This window comes from Hippopotamus amphibius, chromosome 8, assembly GCF_030028045.1.
Source record: "Hippopotamus amphibius kiboko isolate mHipAmp2 chromosome 8, mHipAmp2.hap2, whole genome shotgun sequence".
NCBI lineage: Eukaryota > Metazoa > Chordata > Mammalia > Artiodactyla > Hippopotamidae > Hippopotamus > Hippopotamus amphibius.
The window spans coordinates 10615733-10641311 of NC_080193.1; the positions used below are offsets into that span (position 1 = coordinate 10615733).

At 42.9% G+C, this 25579-nt stretch overlaps 2 protein-coding genes across 2 annotated transcripts; one reads left to right on the forward strand and one right to left on the reverse strand.

Annotated features, from left to right (window-relative positions):
- The first annotated feature begins 1303 nt into the window (after window positions 1-1303).
- COQ5 (coenzyme Q5, methyltransferase) lies at window positions 1304-16264 on the forward strand. Its single transcript, XM_057746985.1, has 7 exons — window positions 1304-1518; window positions 5811-5960; window positions 8784-9005; window positions 12997-13103; window positions 14709-14797; window positions 15383-15494; window positions 15578-16264. Exons 1-7 carry the CDS (start codon window positions 1317-1319, stop codon window positions 15677-15679), a joined length of 984 nt encoding a protein of 327 aa, XP_057602968.1. The 5' UTR covers window positions 1304-1316; the 3' UTR covers window positions 15680-16264.
- A 2504-nt stretch (window positions 16265-18768) lies between these two features.
- Window positions 18769-21234, reverse strand: DYNLL1 (dynein light chain LC8-type 1). Its single transcript, XM_057743814.1, has 3 exons — window positions 21081-21234; window positions 20732-20869; window positions 18769-19197 (listed from the first exon to the last, which is right to left on the reverse strand). Exons 2-3 carry the CDS (start codon window positions 20861-20863, stop codon window positions 19060-19062), a joined length of 270 nt encoding a protein of 89 aa, XP_057599797.1. The 5' UTR covers window positions 20864-20869; window positions 21081-21234; the 3' UTR covers window positions 18769-19059.
- Between the last annotated feature and the right edge of the window lie 4345 nt (window positions 21235-25579).

A 25579-nucleotide genomic window follows, 5' to 3' on the forward strand; every position in this document is an offset into this window, starting at 1 on the left:
GAATGGCTACAAAATGCATCAAATTAAGTCTATAAAACCCTAAAGTCCATTCTTATGGACTTTGATTTATATTAATAAATGACTTAATGAAATGAAGTAATTGTATGAAGAAGTGCTGTGTTGTCATTATTATCATTAGTCTTAGATTGAATAAGAGCCAACAGATGTGGAAGAAACTCTGACTCCCAGATGACTTTTTGTTTCCTTTAACAAAGATGTGAGAACTCTGACTACATGGGTGAATCATTCCTTTCTTCTATCACTCTTAAGAGAGGGAACGAGAGAAATCCCAGTGCAGTTCTTCCAAAATAAAGCGGTAGGTGTCTATCTGTCAGGCTACATTAAGCCAAGAAGAGATTTTTCATTTTCAAAATAGTTTCTTAGGGTCCTTGGCGCTTTCTCCTTGTGAAACATTTACAGGAAACATACTTTAAAGACAATTAAAGCAGAAACGTACAGAAATCCAAATAAAACTTACCACCTCCATCCTCTTTTGTGCAAGATGGTCGACATTACCCTTTCCATAGAAAAGAAGGGGAAAATCTGGGGTTGAAGTAAAGCACTCATTCTGTACTAGTTGGAGCTAGAAATGTAGCTTTGTGATAGCAGGAGAGGGAGGCTGAGTGGTGTTTGGTTGTGACTTACTAAATAGATATCAGAGCTTTTTCCTATTTATGAACTGCCTATGTTCTTAAAATGGCAAGCCCAAAAAACAGTCTTTCCTATGTTTATTATTCAAAGTAGTCTAGCATATGTTTCTCAACATTGGCCTGCAAACCCCTCGCATAGAAATCGCCAGAGAAGTCTGGCCAAATAGATTCCCAGTATCCATATCAGATTTACTGATTCAAAATCTCTGGTATTTGGGGCCCAGAAACGTGTACTTTAAAGATCAAGCCAAGTGATTCTTGTGCACACCAAGGATTTCGAGAACTGACCCTGTAATATTAGACTTTTACCACACTGTACCCCCGTTTGCCGTCTCCTGCACCAGGAAACAAGAGTTACTCGATATCTTGGGAGTCAGTACTACAGGTTGGCGAGATGCAGAGACGCGGCGTCTGAGAGGTGATTGGGGGCTCTCTCTAAGGTCCGCTCATTCCTGGTGAATTCTGTATTCAATTTGGAGAGAGAGAGAGAAAGGGATTTCGGGGACTCCAAGACTGCATAGCTTCAGGATCCCAGAGATCACGCAGAGCTCCTTAATGTCAGGGTTTCAGGAAGCGTTCAGCTAATAATGTCTCCGACCGGCCGCCGTCAGCCATCTAGTGATGCAACCCGACGTCCTGTCTGGCGGCGGTCACCCGACTGTCAAGATGGCGGCCCCCAGGAGCTGGGCTCTATGGAGCTTCTGCGGCCGTGGGTGGTCGCGGGTGTTGCCGGGCTGCGGGCTTCCCGGGATTCGTAGCTCCTGGCCCGGGGGCCCTCTGGGTGCACGGCCCTTGTCCCAAGAGAAGCGGGCAACCGAAACGCACTTCGGGTTTGAGACTGTGTCGGAAGAGGAGAAGGGGGGCAAAGGTGAGGGGGTGGATTGGGGGTGGGGGTGCGGAATCTGACCGTCTGCGATCTAGTTTCATCTGCCCAAACTAAGGGTTGGTTTAACGTCCAGTCAGCGCTGATGCATTAGCTAGTGAAGTTCCGACCTCCAAGGAGTACCCTCAGCCTGACCCCGCCAAACTGAGACACCTCCTCTTTTTAAGTAATTTTCACAAAAACTCATCAGTTGAGCGTTTCTGATGTGCCAGGCAGTGTGCAGACATTATTTCCAGTTCTCATTTCAGCTTCCCGATGGTGAGTATTGTTATCCCATGTTATGCATGAGGAAATTGAGACTTAAACGTTAAGCAAAAACTTGCCCCGTTTAACATAGCTAGTAAGTGATGGAACTAGTATTCCAACCCAGTTTGGTCTGAGTGCAGAGCCCATGTTCTTAATCTCTTGCTAAAGGTATAGGCCATCTTTTATAGGAGCGAAGGAAGGAAGGGAGGAAGGAAACTATTTTCTGTGTGCCTCAGCTTCCAAATTTGCCGGATAGGAATAATAGTAACTTTGTCGGTAGAGTTTTGGTGAAGATTAGATGACTTCATTTGCATATTCAAACAATTTTGAATAATGCCTGGCACTTCGTAATTGCTCAGTAAATGTTAGATATTGTTGAGCAGTTTCTTTGTGTTCACCATAGACACAGGAAAGCAAAAGTTAAAACTCCAACTGTACCAGTTTTAACGGGGAAGGTATTATGCCGATACTACAGATGGGTGAGGTGAGGCTCCAAGAGGTTCCTTAACTTGGCCTATGTCACTCAGGAAATAAGAGAAAGAGCCTACAATTGAATTTCCCATCCTCTTACAGACTAGTACATTGTATTACTTCTCACCTCAGCCTTACTAAATATATAGCTGTACTACAACTCTTTGAGTACTGAATTTAAGTTAACATTTATTTCACTGTGAACCTGCAGGCTAGGACAGTGGCTCATTTATGTCTGCATCCTCAGCACCTGATGCACATTAGGAGTTTGATAACTGATTGTGCAGTGAAATAAGTGGAGCCAAGTAAAACGACAGTAAGCTTTTATTGAGGCCCTGAGACCTTTTAAAAATGTTTTACATTGATTTTTTTTTTAAGATTTATTTATTATCTTATTTATTTATTTATTTTTGGCTGTGTTGGGTTTTCATTGCTGTGGGCAGGCTTTCTCTACTTATGGCAAGCGGGGCTACTCTTGGTTGTGGCGTACAGGGTTCTCTGTGTGGTGGCTTCTCTTGTTGCAGAGCACGGGCTCTAGGTGTGTGGGCTTCCGTAGTTGCGGTGCATGGGCTCAGTAGTTGTGGCTCATGGGCTCTAGAGCACAGACTCAGTAGTTATGGCGCCCGGGCATAGTTGCTCCACGGCATGTGGGATCTTCCCAGACCCAGGCTCAAACCCATGTCTCCTGCATTGGCAGGCAGATTCTTAACCACTGCGTCACCAGGGAAGCCCAATTAGAATTTTTAAATTGTTTAAATTTAAAATTTTATTTCATTTATTTATTTATTTATTTGTTGGCTGCATTGGGTCTTCATTGTTCTGCGAGGACTTTCCCTATTTGTGGTGAGTGGGGGGTTCTCATTGAGGTGGCTTCTCTTGTTGCAGAGCATGGGCTCTAAGTGTGTGGGCTTCAGTAGTTGCAGCATGCAGGCTCAGTAGTTGTGGCACACAGGCTTGGTTGCTCCACAGCATGTGGGCTTTTCCCGGACCAGGGACCTTAACCACTGTGCCACCAGGGAAGTCCTAAAATTTTAAATTAAATTAAAATCTAATAAAGAAATTAGAAAGATTGAGAATTAAGTTGTTTTAAATCTTTGTAAAAAATTTACCATGAGTAGTTTAAAAAGTGTTTGCTACCTTTTTGTCTTATAATTTATAGTAAGGAATAAGCACCTTCTCCATGCCTCAGCAAATTGCCATACTTTTTTTTTTTTCATTTAGACTTTTTTTTAAGAACTTTTATTGAGATACAATTGACATACAATAAACTGCATATTTTAAAGTGTACAATTTGATATTTTTTTCTTATTAGTAATGTATATATGGCAATCCCAGTCTCCCAATTCATCCCACCCCCCCATGCCACCCCCACCCCCACTTTTCCCACTTGGTGTCCATATGTTTGTTCTCTACATCTGTGTCTCTATTTCTGCCTTGCAAACTGGTTGATTTGTATCATTTTTCTATATTTCGCATGTATGTGTTAATATACGATATTTGTTTTTCTCTTTCTGACTCACTTCACTCTGTATGACAGTCTCTAGGTCCATCCATGTCTCTACAAATGTCCCAATTTCGTTCCTTTTTACAGCTGTGTAATATTCCATTATATATATGGACCACATCTTCTTTATCCATTCATCTGTTGATGGACATTTAGATTGCTTCCATGTCCTGGCTATTGTAAATAGTGCTGCAGTGAACATTGGAGTACATGTGTCTTTTTGAATTATGGTGCTCTCTGGGTATATGCCCAGTAGTGGGATTGCTGGGTCATATGGTAACTCTATTTTTAGTTTTCTCAAGGAACCTCCATACTATTCTCCATAGTGGCTGTATCAACTTACATTCCCATCAACATGCCATATTTCTTTCTAAGTTTCAATTAGCTTCTAACATTTTATCCTTTCACTTTCAATGTCATGAAATAGCTCCAAGACTTCCTTTAATGTGAAACTTTTTGCTGGCATCATTTCCTCTGGGACATCTTCAACCTTTTCATCACAACCACATTCTCATTTACATCCATAAGTTCATCTTCCCAAAGTTCCTCTGGCTGCATATCTAAAATCTCTCAAGTGGCAGCAATATCAACATTCCCATGGTCATGTTTCTTCTGTAACTCCAGGGATACAAATTTCACCTCCAGGGTTATCACTTTTCATTATTTTGTTGCACTTTCACTTTCATTGGCCGATTTCCTCTTTCGATTATCTAGTTTTGTAAAATGCCACAGGGATTTACAACTGAGATAAGAAGGTAACACAGCTACATGCTTTGCTGTCTGTGAACTGAATAATTGATGTATAGTGACCAACCACCTACGAACTGTGAAGGAAGTGACATGACTGGTTTCTGATCACGATGCGTATCTGTTATTTATGTATGATTTGTGGACTGAAGAACTGCTAGCAAAATTGGTACTTAATGCAGTTACAGTTAATATACCATTCTATTTGAATGATGTTGCTAGAGGACTGGTGTTATTGAACTAAACCACAGTAACTGAAATTCTTGCACATTAGAACCATGGAAAGCAAGAAGGGCTTATACTCAGTGGGTTGAGCCTTCGTGTCCCTCTAAATACCCCAAAAGGTGTTCAAAGGCAAAGAGCAAGCTTATAGGATCCCAGGGTTGAGAATAGACATTCAAGATTGAGTTAAAGAAGGGGCTCTATAGTCTGCTGATTAAACAGAAGGCAGTAATGTTTTGGGTCTAAGCAGCACATTTCATCTGAGGAATTCAACGTATCTCCCCTTCATTGCCTAATTCAGCCTTATGGCAGGCAGGTAGGGGGCTGGTGCTGATGTTCTCATCTCATGGGCAGAAATCGAGGTGCAAAGAAGTTGTGTACCCTGTGCTTTAAAGGGTCTTGGATAGTAAATTCCTTAACTCTTCAGCTAGCCCAGATTCCACATTCTGCCTTGATCCTATAAAGGGTCCTCATGACTTGGCCCTGATTTACATCCTGCCCACCAAATTGTACCTGAGGTTTTTCTCAGTGACGCACACAGAGATGAGCTGAGGTCTTCCCATCCATTGGTCACGTTTTTCTAATGGATTGTGTTGTCTTTTATTATACTATTAGAAACATTCCAACCCCACCCCCGTCCCTTCCTATAAGAAACAGAAACCAGGGAATTCCCTGGTGGTCCAGTGGTTAGGACTTGGTGCTTTCACTGCTGAGGACGCGTGTTTGATCCCTGGTCAGGGAACTAAGATCCTGCAAGCCACATGGCACGGCCAAAAAGAAGAAGAAAAAGAAAAAGAAACCGATTTAGTACTTAAGTATGTGCATGGCATTATTACAAGGTAATGGTCATAGGTAAAGGTAACTAAGATAACAGAAAAGAGGTTGACTTCTTTCTTACGTGATGTAATTTAAGGCTTTTTTAAAAGGGGTGATGTTAAGGTGCAGGTTTGGGCATTGAGCATTATGGCTTGGCTCCACCTTGCAGACAGTTAATTTCATGGGGGAAAGCTTTCTCCTCTTTCATTTACAACTTTTCCAGGTTAATCTTGTGAATAGTCCAATCATGTTGTATTTCTCTCATGTCAAGTCTATCAGGTGTTTGAAAGTGTGGCCAAGAAGTATGATGTGATGAATGATATGATGAGTCTTGGTATCCATCGTGTTTGGAAGGATTTGCTGCTATGGAAGATGCGCCCGTTTCCTGGGACCCAGCTGCTGGATGTTGCTGGAGGCACAGGTAATGTCCAGTTTGGTATCCTGGGGTACCACTGAGCCCCTTTTATAAAAATTAGTGTCTCTTGGGACTTCCCTGGCGGTCCAGTGGGTAAGACTCTGAGCTTCCACATCAGGGCGCATGGGTTCGATCCCTGGTGGGGGAACTAAGATCCCGCATGCCACTTGGTGCAGCCAAAATAAATAAATAAGTAAAAAGTAAAAATAAAATAGTTTAAAAAAATTAGTGTCTCTTGTTGGAATGAGCTAGCTCACCTACCATTAGGCTGAAGATAGTAATTGAAAACCAATACACTTCTCAGAAAGATTTACTCTTTTCTTTTTAACTGAATGTCAGTCAAAAGTACAGAATATCAGCTTTGTGCCTGTCATTTTTCTAAAATTCAGAGCATTACAAAGTAAAAAGACCAACTTTTAACTCCAGTGGCATTTCTCCATCTAAACAACAGAAGGTTTTGCCTTCTGTTTAAACTTTAGCCCACTTTCCCTCTTTCTTTGGCGGGGGGTAGGGTGGTGGTGGGGCTTTTTATCATATTATAGAAGCTTTCTAGGCAGCCTTTTCTGCCTAATCTACTGTCATATCAGATATCAAAAGCTCATTTATTTATGCATGGTCCTTTGTTACTTGGTGCACACTAGGCATTTGGAGAGAAAAACGTCATAATGTATAATATAATGTAATAATGTGATAATCTATACTAATAGAGTAACATATAATAATAAATTACAGTAGAATAATGTCCATGTTTAAAACATGTTTATGTGTGGCTTTGTTGGTGTGGTCCTCTCCCCAAAAGGAAGCACGGAGGGCAGTAGGTGGAAGACAATTTAGCAAAATCTATCAAAATCTAAAATGCTTATAGTGTAGAATCCCACAATTCCAATTCTAGACATCTAGTCTGAAAAAAAGAAAAAACATGCGCAGATATATAGTCACAGAACAGGTTCAGTCAGAGCTGCCTCCATCTCCAGTGTATCACAACCAGTGACATTACCACATGCTGGCAACTGCCTGTTTAGAAAATGCAATTAAAAAGTAATCCCATGTATTTAAAAAGACATTGAAAAAGTAGAGCTATAAATATGCTCACTGCATAATTTTTAGTCATAGTGAAAAATTAGAAGTAACCTATTTCTACCTCAATAAAGAAATGGCTTTAAATTAAGATACTTCAATACTATAAAATATTAGGTAGCTATTTAAAAGAATGAGGAAAACCTATAAATACTGATGGAATGGCCTCAAGGACATATTAAGTGGGAAGAAAAAGAAAAGTTGTATACAATGCATATAATATCATCCCCACTTATGTTTTTAAGTTGTTTCATGTGAATACATATAATTATATTTAAATATATAGGGAAGTGACTGGAGAATACCTACCTAATTGGATGGAAACAATGGAAAAAGTTAAGGATATATTTCTTACAGTGTAAGAAAATAACAAAGACAAGGAAACAGCATTATGAAAAGGGAAATGTCATCCCAGAAAGCACTGGCTTTACCTGAACAGTATTTACCTGGTCACAATAATGTAAACACTTGATTTTCAGCTTTTAGACTCAAACCATCAACAAAGCACAGAAGGCTTATAGCTATAGAACAAATACTCAGGCTTGACAGTAAAAATATATATATGATGGAAGATTGAAGGGAGTCAAGAGATATTATGAGTCAAGAGATAGTGTCTGCAGTTGATGGAATAAGAAATAAAATACTGGGGTGGAGAGATAAATTTGGAATTGGGATTAATAGATCCATACTACTATATGTAAAATAAACAACAAGGATTAATAGATCCATACTACTATATGTAAAATAAACAACAAGGACCATATGTAAAATAAACAACAACATATAGCACAGGGAACTATATTCAATATCTTATAATAACCTATAATGGAAAAGAATCTGAAAAGGAATATATATGCACATACATAACTGAATCATATTGCTGTACACCTGAAACATTGTAAATCAACTATACTTCAATAAAAATATTAAAATAAAAAAAATTAAGTATTGAGTAGTTTATTACTCTAGGTTACAAAGGTATCTGTGAGGCATTATGAAAAGTGATATAAATATATTGGGAGGATAGAGGCAAGCAGAGATGGGGGCAGGCTATCATTATAAATTTGGTGAGTAAAGAAACAGCTGTAACCAACAGAGTAAACAGCTAAAGGAGTTGGGAAAGATGGTCTGTGGGGGACTGAACTGGGAGTGGGAAGTGGTGTGGCAGGTAACTGTTGCTTGTGACTGTACCCTTATATTACTGTCATAAAAATTATTAGAAAATGCCTAGAAGGCTGCACACTAAGCTGTTAACACTTCAATCTTTAGAATGTGGACAGAGAATGTAACTTTCATGTTGTGGCCGAGCACGGGCTGTAGGCCCGTGGGCTTCAGTAGTTGCAGCATGTGGGATCAGTAGTTGTGGTGCACAGGCTTAGTTGCTCTGCGGCATGTGGGATCTTCCTGGGGCAGGGATTGAACCCATGTCCCCTGCATTGGCAGGGAGATTCTAAACCACTACACCACCAGGGAAGTCCCACAACTTTCATGTTTTATTCTATATATTTAGGTATTGAGTCTTTTATAGTAAGAATGTGTCCATGCATTACATATGCAATCTTTAAAGGTTTTTTAAAGAATCTTAAAAGTTAAAAAATTGCTGTTAAAAAAAAAAAAGTTACTGTTGAGATGAGTACAAAACTTCAGTTTTCATACACTCCTCAACCCCTGTACCTTTGTTGCTCCTTTTGGGTTTAAGAAACTCTGGGTTTTTGTTTGTGTTTGATCTTTCCTCCTGTTGACTTCCCACAGGTGACATTGCATTCCGGTTCCTTAATTATGTTCAGGCGCAGCATCAGAGAAAGCAGAAGAGGCAATTAAGGGCCCAACAAAATTTATCCTGGGAAGAAATTGCCAAAAAGTACCAGAATGAAGAGGATTCTCTGGGCGGTTCTCATGTCATGGTCTGTGACATCAACAAGGAGATGCTAAATATGGGAAAACAGAAAGCCCGTGCTCAAGGATACAAAGCTGGTAAGTCCTGCAGAAAGTGGACCCGGAGGAGATATTTATATGTTTATAAAATAAGATGGAATATGTACAATGCTGAAGTGCTTTCTTTTCCAGGTTTCAAAAACTTACAGATAGGCTGGAGTGGAAGATAATCTGTGTGGCTGAGTCCAGCATGTGGCATCCAGGGAGTTAGATTATCAGCCACATGTGACAGGGGAGACAACCCAGACCCAAAGAGGTTAAGTGTCTTATTCAAGTAACACAATTTAAGTAGCAGATCCGGAGCGGGGGCTCACTCTTTGGGTCTCAGCTCTTGGACCCTGAGACAGAAGTTTGGCTTTTAATTCCCAGCAGCTCCCCAGTGACCCCAGTGCCCTATTCTTGAGCCATTTCACCCCCCTCCCAAAACCAAGCTCTGCCTCAGCTTTCGAACCAGGGCTCCTGGGGCCTGGACATTTCCTACATGGGGCTCTTGTCACAGGCAGTCTTTGCTCTAGAGGGCTCCCCGCCCCCCACGCCCCCTCCCCCCGCCCAAATCAGGTCAGCTGAGGCTTTCTCAGATCTGCATCCAGGTCTAATGGCTTTTCCCACACAGCCTTGCTTCTTCTCCTTTATATTTTTCCCAGGTGTCTCCCCTCACCCCCCCCACTCCCCAAAAAAGCAAAAAAAGCACTTGTCCTCCTGCCTCTGTTTCACCATGGGTTTCTCAGAGGGCCCAACTGATGCAGTTGAAGAATCACGCATAAATGGTACTCCTCAAACTTCGCTAGCATGCTACTCTCAACAGCCAATGTGGAAAGTGACTGGGTAGCTCCAGGAACCTGTTGCAGCCTCCACATGGACAGTTTCTGCTCTAGCTTAAAGATACCCATTTTACATTTGGCTTTCTGTTTGTTTTAATATTTTGAAATACTTTTGCCCCCAGTTTTTTCCCCAAGTAGAAGTATGCATCTGGCAGCTGCAGCATGTTTACCCAGCTTTTCAGAGCGGCTGCACTGCCCTCTTCCACGCTGGCTGAGCACTGCAGGCAGCCCCCTGAGAGGCGGTGGTACACAACAAAGAAAACCGAGCCCCTCGGGTCTATATCAGCACTTCTCTCCTCCCCCACCACCTCCCCCACCATGAGTATCCATGGTTATTTTAGCTCAGTTCTTCTTCCTCCTCCTCCTCCTCCCACCTCCAGAACTAGCTGCCTAGACGAACTGCAGCCCACTTGGCCCCCCAAATGAAGGGCTCTTTTGTTAACCAGTAACACTGATCAGAAGGCCGGCAGTCACTAGTGTTTCTAGACAAAGGCACTGTGTTCTTACTCCTACTGAGAAACGTGTTTCCCTTCTCTCTGGTGCTCAGCCACGAAGAGTGGAGAACAAAGATGGAAGTGATGGGTAATGTTCCACTTCTGGAATCATCTCTTCCATAGCATAGCTGCCCTTCAGGCTCTCCTAGCAGCCAAGAAATCCACCTGCGTAGGAATCATTAAATGCCGCATAGTATGGTTTTACTCGTATCTTTCTTCCTTGCTTCAGCAATCTCCAGTAACAATGCCTTTGCAAAAAATATCATACAAAAAAAAAAATTAAAACTAAATAGGAAGATCCTAGAAATAATTTAATAATTTAAAAAAGTAATGTTACCGTCAAGGCATTTTTGTGTGTGATACTGTTCTGTGTTTTGTTTACATGTAGCACTTCCTCCCAAAATGGAAGTTTGGAGGGCAGGAACCTTAAAAAGATTATTTGATGGCTTATAAAAGTGATATATTTGGGAAAATTTTGGATTTTAGAAATAAAAAATTTGAAAAAGTGTCAAGAAGTAAATATTAACTGTAGTTCTAGCGTCCAGAGATGACCCTTAATATCTTAATATATTTCCTCCCTAGCTTTTTTCCTAATCATTTCCTTTTTATAAAATTGAGAATATCTTGTATATACCACTTCGTATCCTGCTTTAATTCAGCATTGTATTGTGAGATTTTTCCATGTTATTAAAAATTCCTGGGAATTCCCTGGTGGTCCAGTGGTTAGGACTCCACAGTCTCACTGCTGAGGGCCTGGATTCCATCCCTGGTCAGGAAACTAATATCCCACAAACTGCATGGTGCAGCAAAAAAAAAAATTCCTTAAAATAATTTTTTTGATATTCCCTCATATGGATGTTTCACACTTTGTATAACCAATTTACGCAACCAGTTGCTCTTTGTTTTCTTTTTTTTTTAAGAACTTGTATTGAGATACAGTTAACATACAATAAACTGCATATATCTTTTGTTTTTTTCTAACATCTTTTGCATGCAGCACAATGTTGTGCATCCTTATTTGTAAATCTTTGCATGCATTCATTATTTTTTTACTGACTGTATAAATTTGGACAAATATTTAGATTCTCCAGATCTCAATGACCTAATCTATGAAATGGAGAAAATAGAAAAAAAATTGTTTTTAAATGGAGAACATAATAACCACTTCATGGTAGGAGGTACTATACCATAACTTTTTTAAAAATTTATTTTATTTATTTATTGGCTGCATTGGGTCTTCGTTGCTGCACACGGGCTTTCTCTAGTTGCTGCAAGTGGGGCTACTTTTCATTGTGGTGCGCGGGCTCCTCATTGTAGTGGCTTCTCTTGTTGCAGAGCACAGGCTCAACAGTTGTGGCACACAGGCTTAGCTGCTCCGTGGCATGTGGAATCTTCCCAGAGCAGGGCTCGAACCTCTATTCCCTGCACTGGCAGGCGGATTCTTAACCACTGCACCACCTAGGAAGTCCTACCATAACTTTTCAAAACACGGGCTCCTGAGTTCTAATCCATCTTTGTGACCTTAGGCAAGTTACTTCCATCTTCCTGATACTCAGCTTTGCTTACCTGAAACACGATGACAGTACAGCTGTCTTACGGAGTGGGTACGAGGATATGAGAAGATAATGTATGTAAAGCGGTAAAACAGACCCCACCAGTCATGGGCTTAGTAAACAGTAGCTTTGATGATAATGTCATTAACGTCCTCCTCCTAAAAATCAAATAGCTGGGTCAAAGGGTATGCTTATTACTGAGGCTCTTGTTAAATACTGCTAGTGTGCTTTCCAGGAGGGTTATTTCCAGGTACCTTCCTCTATAGTTCCTTCCTTCTGTGTCATACTTTACGTCTGATTCACTGCAAACTGAGTAATATTAAAGCTGAATCAGGATCCTCAGAGGACATAGCTACCCTGGTAGGGAGCTCCCTTGGGTGTTTTCTGAATTCATGACCAGACTTGGCATCAAGATACTCTACTTCTCTATGACTCCAGTAGAACCAATATAAGTATGCTAAATTCTGTACTTAGAATACTTCCAATGACTGTCTGAAGTAGGTACTATTATTGACTCCATCTTACAGATAAAGAAACTGAGGCAAAGTAGGTTATTCAAGATTATATAGCTAATAAATGGGGAAGCTGGAATTAGAACCCAGGCAACCCCAGGACCTGGGCTCTTAACCACAGTGCTTTACACAGAACACCTAGTTGGATAAAAATTGCTTAAGGGTAAGGCGTAACTAAGTAACCAGTATCTACTCTGAGAACCTTGGGGGGACTTCCTGCTAAACTTCAAGGGCTCAAGCTTCAAGTTCTCAGGACTGGAGGACGCCATGAAGACAGTGGCCAGGAATCCACTGGAGAAGGCAGGTGTGTGTTTTTCGACACCACTTCAGATACTGCATGTATGATGTTCACTCAGCACCAGACAGTTCTCCAGTTCTCCAGCGCCAGACAGCTGTCCAACAATTCAGTTCAGTTCCCACACTAATTACCCAGAGTTAGCATCAGATTCCACAGGTTTAAGGGCTTATTGCCACAAGACTGCCCCCACTTCACAAGCTAGCCGCAAACAGGGTGTCCAGGGTACCCACACTTCTGTCCAGCTGACTGCAGATTTAGGGGTTCTCATGGCCCCTTTCTCAGGTTTGACAGTTCACTGGATGCAGAGGAGACAGCTGCCCAGACTGAGACTGGAACCGCTTTTGTCTTTCAGGACTTGCTTGGGTATTGGGAGATGCTGAAGAACTGCCCTTTGATGAGGAGAAGTTTGATGTTTACACCATTGCCTTTGGGATCCGGAACGTCACACACATTGATCGGGTAACGAATAGCTGCATCTGCTTGCGTGACTCAGGATATTAGTTCTTCTGGTGTGGCTGCACGGTGAATGAGGAAGGAGAGAGATTCTTCTCTGGGCCCAGCTCCTGAGTTGAATGTTTCAGGCTTAGAGGTCTTAATCCTTTTTAAGTTGACAATTTTCCTGCTCACAGAATTGAAAAACACAAAACCACAGAGCAGATCCCCATAGAAGCCTTTGTTGCTTTGGCTGGTTATTTACATCTTTGAGACTGTCCGTCTTGCCCTCTCATTTCATCTGGTTCCTCTCACTTGTGAAGCCACTTGACTCTGAGTTTGCCGATCAGAGGGATTTCCAAGGCTGACACAGAAAAAGGCACTCAGACCCTCTTTTGGCAGAAGGTAGTTAGATTCGTGGTTCCTCTGTAGGAAGAAGGGAATGTCCAGCTCAATCTGATGCAGCTCTTCTTTATTTCTGCTTGAACATTCTATCCAGACATTTGAAGATGGTAAGCAAGGCACCCAGTTTCATTTCTGTAATGTGGACTCCAGTTGCCTGGTTACCTGCTTTGGGTGGGACATCCCTTATGGTGTACTTTAGCTTCATTTTTACGACCTGTCCTGTGTCTATAGCCAGTTTATTATTCCTGTTAAATTAAAAAAATATATTTTTAATAGATGCAAAGTTCAAAAGGCACAAAAGGATATACCAGTAAGTCTTCATCCTTGTGTCCCAACCATTCAGTGCCTCCTCCCCCTGCAATCACCAATTTCTTAATGTATCCTTGCAAAGATGTGTTGTGCATATTAAGTGTATTTTTCTTTCCTTTTTTTAAAAAATATTTATTTATTTGGTTGCACTGGGTCTTAGTTGTGGCAAGGGGGCTCCTTAGTTGCAACACATGGGCTCCTTTAGTTGTGGCATGCATGTGGGATCTAGTTCCCTGACCAGGGATTGAACCTGGGCCCCCTGCATTGGGAGCACAGTCTTAACCACTGCACCACCAGGGAAGTCCCATATTTTTTTTCTTTTTTTATACAGATATTAGCACATGAAACATTTTGCCCATTGCTCTTTTTTTTTCCCTTAAAATTATACCTGCAGACTTTTCCACGTCAGCATGTAAAGAACACTGGCTCTTCCTTTTTTTAATAGCTGCGTGGATTCCATTGTGTATATATTCCATAATTTAGCCAGTCTCTTATTAATGGTTAAGATGCTTCTAATCTTGTGCTGTTCAAATCATGCTGTAATGAATAATGCATGTCGTTTCCACAGTAGAAGCATTTCTGTAAGATAGATTCCTTGAAGTAAAATTGTTGGATCAAAGAGGCATATCCATTGTGATTTTGAGAAGTAATTCAAAAATTGTCCCCTGTGGAGATTGTACCAATCTGAGTCAGTTTAGATTACTCCAAGTAACCTTCTCTAGTCACGGGCAGCAGAATGCCCAAAAAATTTAGGAGACTGCGGGTTATTTCTGCTGTTACAGCTTCCCAACTGAGAATGAACATGGGATCTGTGGGAAATACCTTTTATAATGCCCACAGAAGCTGACACTGCCTCAGCCTCCCGGGGTTGAGTGAGGGCTGCTGAAGAGTGTGTCCTGTTGTTCTTGTCTTGCTCAGGCGCTCCAGGAAGCCCATCGGGTCCTGAAACCAGGAGGACGGTTTCTCTGTCTGGAGTTCAGCCAAGTAAACAATCCCCTCATATCCAGGTTGGTATTGTTCACAGGGCTTGATTTTCATCATCTAGCCAAGGGTTTCCCATCCCAAAGTGGATGGAAAATAGCCAGTAAACTATAAGCATGAACCTCATAGTTCAGAGTCCCAGAGTCACAGTGCCACCTCCGAGGTCAGCCAGTTCTGAATGACACCACCTAGGCCAGAAAGGTCTCAAACCAGTAACCAGAGACTCAAGTGGGCCCACATTTGTATTTTGTTTGACTCATGATATTTTAGAAATTGACTTATATGTCCATATTTTAAAATCAGGAAATTTTACATAAAAATCTAGACTTCCAGCTTCACTTGAAAAATCAAATATATGGCCACTGATTAAGCCCATATTCCTACATGGCAATAATCAGAACTGAGTAGTAACTGCCCCTTCCCCACTTTTCTGGTACTTCCTAACTGTGCCTGTCACCACGCCCTCACTACTCCCTACTGATCTTGCAGCTGGCCCACTTATTTCAGGTACTTGCTTGACCCTTATAGGCATTTGAATTTATAATCCCAGGTTTAGACTTTTGCTTATAAATGGTCGTGTTCTAATCTTAATCTTTTGCCTTTTTATTTAGGCTCTATGATGTATATAGTTTCCAGGTCATTCCTGTCTTGGGAGAGGTCATTGCAGGAGACTGGAAATCCTATCAATACCTTGTGGAGAGTATCCGACAGTTCCCATCTCAGGTACAAAACTTCTATAGCTTACAACAAAGGCACTGTAGTTAAAATCCAGGCAATTTTTGCTATATCTTTCTTTGTGTTTTTAGGAGCAGTTCAAGGAGATGATAGAAGATGCAGGTTTTCAGAAGGTGACTTATGAAAATCTAACATCAGGCATTGTAGCCATTCACTCTGGCTTCAAACTGTAACTCGTTTAAGATCCTGGAGTGTGAACCAGTCATATCCTGTCAAAAGTCTGGAGCTGAAGGATAATCTGGTTAGTGAGACCAGCAGCAGAACATCTCCTCTTAAGGCCATGTGCCTTGGACTCATGTTCTCATGTGACCAATCTCAAAGTGAAAGAATCAAGTTCCTGTCACTTAATTTCAGCTTTCCTTTGGGGGCTTGCTTCAGGCCTTCTCCCAGAGATATTTGGTCTGTACTTTTTGCTTAACTCCTACTAATTTTTCTTGGCTGTGCAGTATGTGGTTAAGGTAAAACCAGCACTAAAACTCAGTTTTGAAGTGTATTTGTAGCTTCTCTGCCAGTGCTGCGTTCCAGAGGGATAATGAATCATTAGAACTCAGTGATGACTTGAACCAGAAAACTTCCTAGCTGTACCCAAGTCCACTTTTCAGCCTAGGACTAAGTCTGGGGCCAAAAGCCAAGGCCCAAATTAGAGGGCTAAAGATCACAACTAGAATTGTGCACTGAAACACTAAATGAATTTACAATTTTTGTGGCTTTTGTCATTTTTTTCTTGAGGGAGGTGAAACAAATACACTTTCATCATCCATTCAGTCCTCTTCTACCAAAAGCTACTGTTGTGTTCTCAGTGCCTGTCATGAAGAAAACAACTTGACAAATCTTTGTTGAGAGAATAAATGTACCAGCAGTATTCTGCTTTCACGTCTTACTAGAGAGCTTCGTCAGAATACATTTGAAGAAAGGGTCTTAAAGCCGGGAAAAAAAAAAAAACCAAAAACTTTGATAGCTATCTAGCCAAACCTGCTCCAGTACGCGGTAGAGCTGGGCAGAGCTCTTGTCTCCTTAATACAGTCCACTGTTTGATGTTAAAATGAGGCCAAACCTATTTTCAGTGTGGATGAAACTAAAAGATTTTTTGCAGGGGTGGAGGAAGGTTGGTAAGAAATTGCAGAAATCAACCTATGAGTTGGTTGGCAGTTAACCGCAGAGAACTTAGCTTAGGGCTGTTTGAAAAGTCTTCATATATGCTGCCTCTCACCCCAGCACGGTAAGGGTCATTTATGTACTTTCACACTCACAAGATCGTGCCGTTATTGAAAAGCTTCCAGATACAGCTCTCTATATACAATTGTGTCAAAGAACAGCACCTAAGAACATTTGATAAAATGCTAAACCTTAGAGAAAAACTTTTAGCTTAAGATTTTCAGCCAGCTGGAGCCTTTGAGATTAGCAAGGAGCAGGTACTGAGAAAACTTCATAGACCATCAACCCAGTCCTATCTCAGTGGCAATGTGATTCTCATATCTGAATCAAGAAATAAAAGTTAAAAGCTGTCATTTCCTGGGAATAGATATTGGCCTGATAAAATTAGAACTCCCACTGTCCAGCTGTTTGTGGCCTGAAAGCAGCTTTATGGTCTGTTGCTGGAGACTATTTGGAAGTAGAGTGAAAATTGACAAGATTGATGCAGCTTTGGAGGCCAGACACCTGGTGGGCTTCAAACAAATGTAGCCATGTCCCAAAAGAGGAAAAGGAGCTAGAAAAAAGATGAATTACAGGAACATTTTCAGTCTGTTCGGGTAAATACTTCTAAATCACCCCAAGTGCAGTCCCCTGTTCCACAGTACCTCCTCATCCTTTCCTGCAGAAAGCAGGGGAAAAACTCATTCTCCCATTTTAATTGCCATAATAGTAAAACAATTGTTTGCCCCTCTATCCTGAAACTTTCCCAGTCCTAACATTCACTAGAACTTCTAAAACCCCAAGGCCTGGTAAAGAAAAATAACCTCTGGGACTTCCCTGGTGGTGCAGTGGTTAAGAATCCGCCTGCCAATGCAGGGGACACAGGTTTGATCCCTGGTCCAGGAAGATCCCACATGCCACAAAGCAACTAAGCCCATGCACCACAACTATTTAGCCTGTGCTCTAGAGCCCGTGAGCCACAACTGCTGAGCCCATGCACCACAATTACTCAAGCTTACGCGCCTAGAGCCCATGCTCCACGAGAAGCCACCACAATGAGAAGCCTGTGCACCGCAGAGTAGCCCCTGCTCACCAGAACTAGAGAAAGCCTGCACACAGCAACAAAGACCCAACACAGCCAAAAATAAAAAATGAATTGAAAAAAAAAGACAAGCAACCTCCCAAAGATGTTACAGACCCACCACTGCTCTTAAGATGGAGTCATCAATCACCCCCTCTGTGTAGCAGTAGCTACAGACACCCTAACTGTATGTCATAGATACAAGGTCTAAAACAAGAAGCCTTACCTCACCTGAATACTGAAAACAAAGGGGAACTTAAAAGCCAAGACCTTCCTTACAACTTACCAGGATGGGCGTGGGTTGTCTGAGCCGCTGGAATATTTCCTGTCTATCTACAAAAGCCAAGTCTGCCATACTCGCTTTTATTCATAGGAAAGACTTGTCTTTCTAAAATTGATAGCAGGAAACCTTTAGTGAAGTTTACTTACCCACAGCTTTAATTGGGTCTTTTAATGAAAGCTTCAATTCACATGTGAACACAGCTAGTTAAAGCACAGCACAGCAGGCTTTTAAGTTTAAATTCCTGCAGACTTTATTAGAATCACATGGAGGGCTGCTGCTCAAAACCTTTTTCCCTTTCAAGACCACCTTTAATCTTTAGAGTGTACTTTGGCTAAGGCAGGGGAGGGGGAAAAACTCTAGAGCCCAACAAACTTCTCATTAGCCCAACTTTCTTACCAGCTTATTTCCATTTTACAGCCAAAGAAAGCTTAAAGGAGTTCTACTATACATTCATCACCACTTGAGGCCTAAGGCCTAGAACACTCTATAGCAGTAACTTTAACAAAATGAGCATTTAAGGAAAGTATCAGATTAGGATTAAGAGTGAATCCAGTAGTTTCTCTGCCATGCATTTTCTCAGCATGCACTTCTGAGTAGTATTCTTCCATGCACGAGAGCAGCAGGATGGGCAAGAATGAAATTCAGGAGTGTTGAATAGGCTAGTCTATTATATCCCACAGAAACTCCAAGGAATCATCCCCACCAACCTACCCAGATCAAATAATAGGCCATCTTCAACCCTAGATTACTTGAACAAATCGTAATTAACGCACACTTCTCCAACAGATTTATTTCTTTAAAGGAATGGATTTTGAAGAGAAAAAACATAGGGCAGAGAGGTATGGAATAGAAAATAAATACAAATGTAAGCTGTTTTGCTAATTGCTTTATAACCACAACAAACTAGTACAGAGGATGCCCTGTACAAAACAACACAATAAAGATCAAGGTGTTCCCTTAGGCAAGGCTGAAGATTTCAGTCTCTGGTATTTGGAATTTAGGCTGCAGTCCTTGTTTTTGGATGGATCACTGGGTGTGTGGCACAGTCCATGCTTTTAACCAGATTTGAACAGGAGAATGGCCACTTGCCCCAGGTAGAAGTAGATGAAGTGTTTGGTTTCATGTGTCACATAACTACCGAAGTTCCTCCCCACAATGCAGTGCCAGGTGGGGTTGTACTTCTTGTCAAACTCCTGGGGGAAGGAGGAGGAGAAAAAGAACACAGATTTTTAGTTGTAAACCAGAGGTCAGAGTTTGTCTCCTAGATAAGCAGAGCCTGTAGGAGCAGAAAGGAGGAACGTCAGCATCTGCAAATTCTTAGAAGAAAGAATGTTCCCCAGCTCCAAATCGCCTACATAGTGCATTAATGCAAACATACTTGCAATCTGAGCTAAGCTGGAAAGGGGGGGCTGGGGAGGTAAAAGTCAAAAAGGGCAGTCTCAGAGACAGAGTGCTTTGTTATCATGGTAATGACACCTTCATAACTTCTATAATACTGACAGCAGGTGACATCAGTTCTAGTTTATCCTCTAGTTTTTAAGTCTGAACAGAAATAAACTATTCTCCAACTGTATGACATACACCCCAAAACCCCAAGAAAATATTTAGCCGCAAATACCCCCATTATAACTCATCTCAGTATTATTGAAAACAAAAGACTTCCAAAAGAACAAAGCCTCAATGAGCATCTAAACCACTGTGGATTAAAACTTAAATTTAAATGGACAAGACACTTGGCACTTCACTGTCCCTACAAAGAACGCTGGAAGCAGAACCTGACAGCCACCTGGGCAAATTTTATCTTTACTGTCAATAACCCTTCTCCCCACATCTATCCTGATGCTGCTCATCTACCCACCACCTGGTCCTCAAGGATAGCAAATTGCAGTAACAGGTTTTCCTTATTTTCCCCACCCCCAGAGGCTCTAGGCTTCACTGGGTAGCTCTAGGCAGGGGCCAAAGCTAGCCTTTTTCTATGGAAGTATTACAAGTATCTGGTGAGTTAGGCAAATCTGGCTGCTATTATATTATACACAGCGGGAACGTCTTTTAGATTAAGGGGAACAACATTCTTACAAGCTAGACCAACGCACTGCTGCTGCCTTTGTGAAAAAAGGTATTTATTTCTGTTCCATCTTAAGTCTTTCATCTTCTCATTTTCGACTGAAACCCTCCCACGGCTTAGGCTGCCAGCTTCCTTCCCTTCTAGAAAACATAGCTTGAGAAGTTGGCAGGCCTGCCAGCTTTCTACAGACTGCCATTTACCAATCCCCCAACCCAGTCCCCAACCACCACTACCACCCACTTTCCCTCAACTGCCGACTGACTCCCCACTGGAGGCTGGCAAGATCTCCCTCCGGCCCTGCTGGAAACACCCACGCAGCTCCCCCCTCTGGAACACCCAGATGGATCCTGGGCGCAGCAATCACGCAGAAGGGGGAACCGCTGCTCCCTGATCCTAGGAACCGTTGCTAGGTGGCGCTTTCCCCGTGGAGCTGGGTTTAAAAAAAAAAAAAAAAAAACTTCGGGCGCTGAGGGGTAAGCGCAAAATTCACTTGCGTCCTTTTCTGGAAGCCTCTACACCCGCGGTACCTTGCGTGCCCACAAGGATCTCTGCCAGCGCTCTGGGAACGCAGGATCGGGGGGAAGGAACTAAGTTGTGACTCGCCCTAGCTGCGCGCAAACTGCCTGAACCCCCCCTCTTCCCCGCCCGGGCCCTGTCCTCACCTTCTTGATATGGGCCGCAATGTCCTTCTCTATATTATATTTCTCCAATGCTTGAGTAGCACACTCCACCGAGTCCTGTTGCATCTCCTCCGACATGTCGGCATTTTTGATCACGGCCTTTCGGTCACACATGGTCACCTGAGGGGCGAGGCCCGGGGAAAGGGTGAGGAGTTGGGGTACGCGCTTCGCCTGCGAGCGCCAGCTTTCCCGGCCCGCTCCGCCCGCCCCACGCCACCCTGGGACGACGCCCCCACCCCACTCCTCAGGAAGCGCGGCGCGCGCGGACCGAACGGCGAGAGAAGTCCGGCAGGGGACGAAGGCGCACAGCGAAGTCCCCCGAGTCTCTCACCAAGGAGCAGAGGCTGGCCGGCTGCAACGGTCTCCTGGGGGAGGGGCTGGCGAAGCTCAGACCCTTCGGGAGCAACAGTCGCTACTGAAGCCGTGGCGCATCTATAGAGCCCCACGCCAGCCGCCGCCGCCTAGTACCTAAGCCCCACCCTGCTCCCGCCGGCCCCGCCCCCTCCAAGCTTCCCTATTGGCTTGACGGAGCCCTCAGGACTCTCCCATTGGCCCGTGGACTGAATGGTTCCCTCAGGATCTTTCTCCTGCATTTTGTTGCAGACCATAGTGCACCGCTCTCGGCGTCGGTTGCCCCGGCAATGCGCCGCACGCGGTGAGGCCCAAACACCCCGAAGGTGGTGCTGGGGCGGGGTCGCGAGGCCCTCCCAGCGGCTCGAGAGGTGCGAAGGGAGCTTCAGCCCAGGCCGAGAGAAGTGATTCCAAATTTACGGAGGTTGTCCCAGGGTGTGTTCTCGAAAAAGGATAGTCTTCAGAAGTTGGGCATCCTACGTCCCCCCCTCCCACCACAGGTCAGAAGGATTTACCCTTTCTGACCGAGGTAGCCAGTCCCCTCACTAAAAAGGTGTCTCTTAAGGAGGGCGGGCTTCGTAGGCAAGTGATCTGTGCAGTAGCAGAAGAGGAGCCCCAGGGTTTTGGTTTAATGCTCTGCTGTCTCATTGTTGAAACATACATATATATAATTAAAAAAAAAAAAAAGGGACGCCACATTTTCATATTGCATTGGGCGGTGCAAGTTACGGAGCCAGACCTCCTCTGAAATATGGGAGTCGGGGTGGTGTTGTCGGAGGTCCTCAGGAATGGGAGAGGGTTTCCTTATGAATTAAGAGATTATCCCCAAGAGTGGGGTCTCCTTGCTGGGCAATGCAGACCTCCTTTAAGGGGTTGGGGGACCCTCCGGGTGGAATTGGGAGTGCTGATGGGGGGTGTGTGTGTGTGTCCAGGGTGGGGCTTCTTACTCAGACGAGGCAGTCTTTCCTGTGTGGGAGTTTCTTAGTAGGGATTTCTCTCTAGGGCCAAGGAGCCCTAATGAATAGAAAGGCATCCCTCAGAGGTATTTCCTCTGGTTAGGGGAGACTAAATGGTTAAAAAAGCAAGGACTTGGGGGAGGGGGTGGGGGTGGGGGGCAGGTTGGGGAGCTGGATCATATCTGGATTTAAATATTTAAATCCTAGCCCCCTCATTTTACTAGCTGTGTGAACCTCAGTTTTCTAATCTGTAAAGGGACTAAATATAAAAGGAAACCATTTCATAGGCATGTTGGGAGTATTTTTTATTTATTTATTTAATTTTGGCTGTTTCCGGTCTTAGTTGCCGCAGGCAGCCTCTTCATTGCCATGCGCAGGCTTTTCTCTAGTTGTGATGCTGGGGCTCCTGAATGCATGGGCTCAGTAGTTGGGGTGCCTGCACTTAGCTGTGCTGCGGCATGTGGGGTCTTAGTTCCCCTACCAGGGATCAAACCCAAGTCCCCTGAATTGGAAGGCAGATTCTTAACCACTGGAAGTCCCCATGTTGGGAGTATTAAATAAACTAATGCATTTGAAGTTCTTAGACAACTTGTGGCACACAGTAAGGGCTGGAAGAACCTTACCAATAACTGTCAACTTATGGAATTGTCCCAAGAGTCATGGCAAGGTTCTGAACAACCAACGCTTAAATGCCTATAATGTGTTTTTGAATTTCCATAAGCAAGTTATCAGTTTAATCATGTAACCAGAAGCTTTCTGTTTGTATTTCTGCCTGTTTCTACTTGATCACCCACTCTCATTAATCCAGAGCCCCTTACAATCTGATCACTGGCACACAACACCAAAGAGAAACAGGTGAGAATACTGAGAAGCTTGGGTATGACATATGCTTATCAATTAATCAAGTTAAGAGGCTTTTCCCAACTTCAGGTACCCAATTGTGCAATTATGGGCTTGAGTTACAGTAGTTCTACAGGGTGTCACTCTTGAGGAGAAGTTGGATTGGCAACAGAAGTGAGGCTGGGTTAGTGCTTCTTACCTGACTTGGGTGTATGATTCAGAGTTGTGGAATCTAAGGATGATGCCAGAACCTGAATCTCTTGGGGGCCTTTACTTTTAATATATATAGTTTTAATCCCTCTGATCTATGGTTTGGCCAGCTTCTCCTTGTTTGAACAGAAGGAGCTGAGAGTGGTTAAAGGGGATGAGGTCATAAGAACAGCAGCTGTGTACTGAGTGTTGGCCTGCCACCAAGTTCTTGGCATTCACTCAGTTGTTCCTCACAACAGCTGTGCCTGGGACCCCTTTCTTCCCATCTCCCTCTTGACATAACTTCTGCTCATGTAGATTTGAGCTCAGATGCCTCCTTCCCTAAAGAATCACTTCCACTTACCCTCTACCACCACCCTTCAGTTATTCTCTACTGAAATAACTTTATTTTTTATTTCCTCCATTGTACTTGCCTCATTTATTGCTTCAGAATAAATTCACATGAATTATCTCACATATTTATTTGCTTGGTTATTGTCTATCTGTCCCTGCCTGTCTTGTTCACCACTGCATCTCCAGCATGGAATTCAGCGTCTGCCACAGAGCACGCATTGGCTTAGATATGCATTGAGTTAAAAATACCAGGCTTTATATCCCCATTTTACAGATGAGGAAATTGACTTTCACAAGGTCACACTGTTCATAAATGAATAAATTCCAGGTCTGGATAACCCTAAAATCCATTCTCTTAACTTCAGTATTACTTTAATACATTTAGCTGAGGAGACAGCGTGATTTTTTTCTTATTTATAACTTTGAAGAAAAGGAGTTTGAAATGGGATGATGTTAAGGTTTTCTAACAGAAAAGAGGATTTTGCTCAATAAATGCCTGTAGGTTTTTCTCCATTTGTAGCACTTGTCTTCCCTAGCGTCTCCTGTGTTTGCTGCTCATCTCAACTAGCTCTTGACCCTAATTATTTTCTTTAAGAGCGAAGGAAGAAGGCTTCCTAGGTGGCGCAGTGGTTAAGAATCAGCCTGCCAATGCAGGGAACACGGGTTCAATCCCTGCTCCAGGAAGATCCCACATGCCACGGAGCAACTAAGCCCATAAGCTAAAACTACAGAGCCTGTGCTTTGGAGCCCGTGAGCCACAACTGTTGAGCCCATGTGCTGCAACTACTGCAGCCCACGCGCCTAGAGCCCATGCTCTGCAACAAGAGAAGCTATGGCAATGAGGAGCCCGAGCACCACAACGAAGAGTAGTCCCCACTCACCGCAACTAAAGAAAGCCTGCACACAGCAAAAAAGACCCAACACAGCCAATAAAATAAAATAAAAAAAGTGAAGGAAGAGCACTACCAGAAACTCACACTTTTCTGGCCTGTGTTTAACCCCAATAGACCTTTTGGGTGTTATTGTTTCTAGGAACCAACTGCCTTTTTCAATCCGTTACCACTTATTTTTGTAGAATCATTTCTCATTTCCTATGTGCTTATCACACGATGAGGCAGGCAATCAATATCCCCTAGTTGTAAAGGAAATGTACTGTGCAGGATTTGGATGCTTGAAATATATACCCAGAGTCAGTTACAGCCCCCTCCTCAAGGAGTTTCTAGTCAACAGTAACCTAATCTTTCCAATATAATAGGTTTGGCTGTTTTGTTTTAATTTTTGGCTGTGCCATGTACCATGTGGGATCTTAGTACCCCCACCATGAATCAAACCTGCACCCCCTGCAGTGGAAGGGTGGAGTCTTAACCACTAGACCACCAGGGAAGTCCTGGTTTTGGGGTTTGAAGGGGCTTTAGAAATACAGGAGCCCAGCAGGTACCATCAAAGAGTGAGGTGAGGTAGGTGGAGCAATAGGGAATAGAGGGGACTGTGGCAAATAGAAAAGCCCTTTTTAAAGGTGCCAGGCAGATGTTGCTATTTGGGATTGTTGACCCAGTGTTGCTAAGATCATCTGATTTTCAAGAGAGAACATAAATCTGAATTATTTTTATGAGAAATATCATTTTAAAATGTTGGTCACAAATTCATTTCTTAAAACACAGTGCAGTCTAGATGTGGCCTGTGGGCCTCCAATTGGCAACCTCTTATCCAGTTGAATACTCTTATTTTTGTAACCAGAAGACAGACTCAGAGAAGTATAATAGAATGTGTGTATGTGTGTGTGTATAGATAGATAGGTAGGTAGATAGATAGATAGATAGATAGATAGATAGATAGATAGATAGGGACAGAGATATATATTTGGTCTTTGTTCAAGGATCCTGGCACAGAGCTCTTAAAACCCGTGAAATTATTTTAGTGATAAGAGCATCTTTTGTTATCATGATGAGTCCCTATCGACTACACTGGAGTATAGATAATAAGGTGACTGTGGGGAGGGGGCCAAGATGCTTTCAGATATACAGATAGTTTCAGACATCTAGATAGCTGTCACCAGAAGAAACAATCATATGATTAGAAGGTTGAAACTTTCAGCCCCCTATTCCTACCCATGTCCCCTTCCCGTACCTTCCCCATCTCC

Excerpts from the sequence above, each read along its gene's own strand:
- COQ5 (XM_057746985.1), top strand. The coding sequence starts at position 1,317 with ATGGCGGCCCCCAGGAGCTGGGCTCTATGGAGCTTCTGCGGCCGTGGG. Across the intron at positions 14,798-15,382 it reads AACAATCCCCTCATATCCAG|GCTCTATGATGTATATAGTT; the intron begins GTTGGTATTGTT and ends CTTTTTATTTAG. Across the intron at positions 15,495-15,577 it reads TCCGACAGTTCCCATCTCAG|GAGCAGTTCAAGGAGATGAT; the intron begins GTACAAAACTTC and ends TTGTGTTTTTAG.
- DYNLL1 (XM_057743814.1), bottom strand. The coding sequence starts at position 20,863 with ATGTGTGACCGAAAGGCCGTGATCAAAAATGCCGACATGTCGGAGGAG. Across the intron at positions 19,198-20,731 it reads TTGCGGCCCATATCAAGAAG|GAGTTTGACAAGAAGTACAA; the intron begins GTGAGGACAGGG and ends TCCTTCCCCCAG.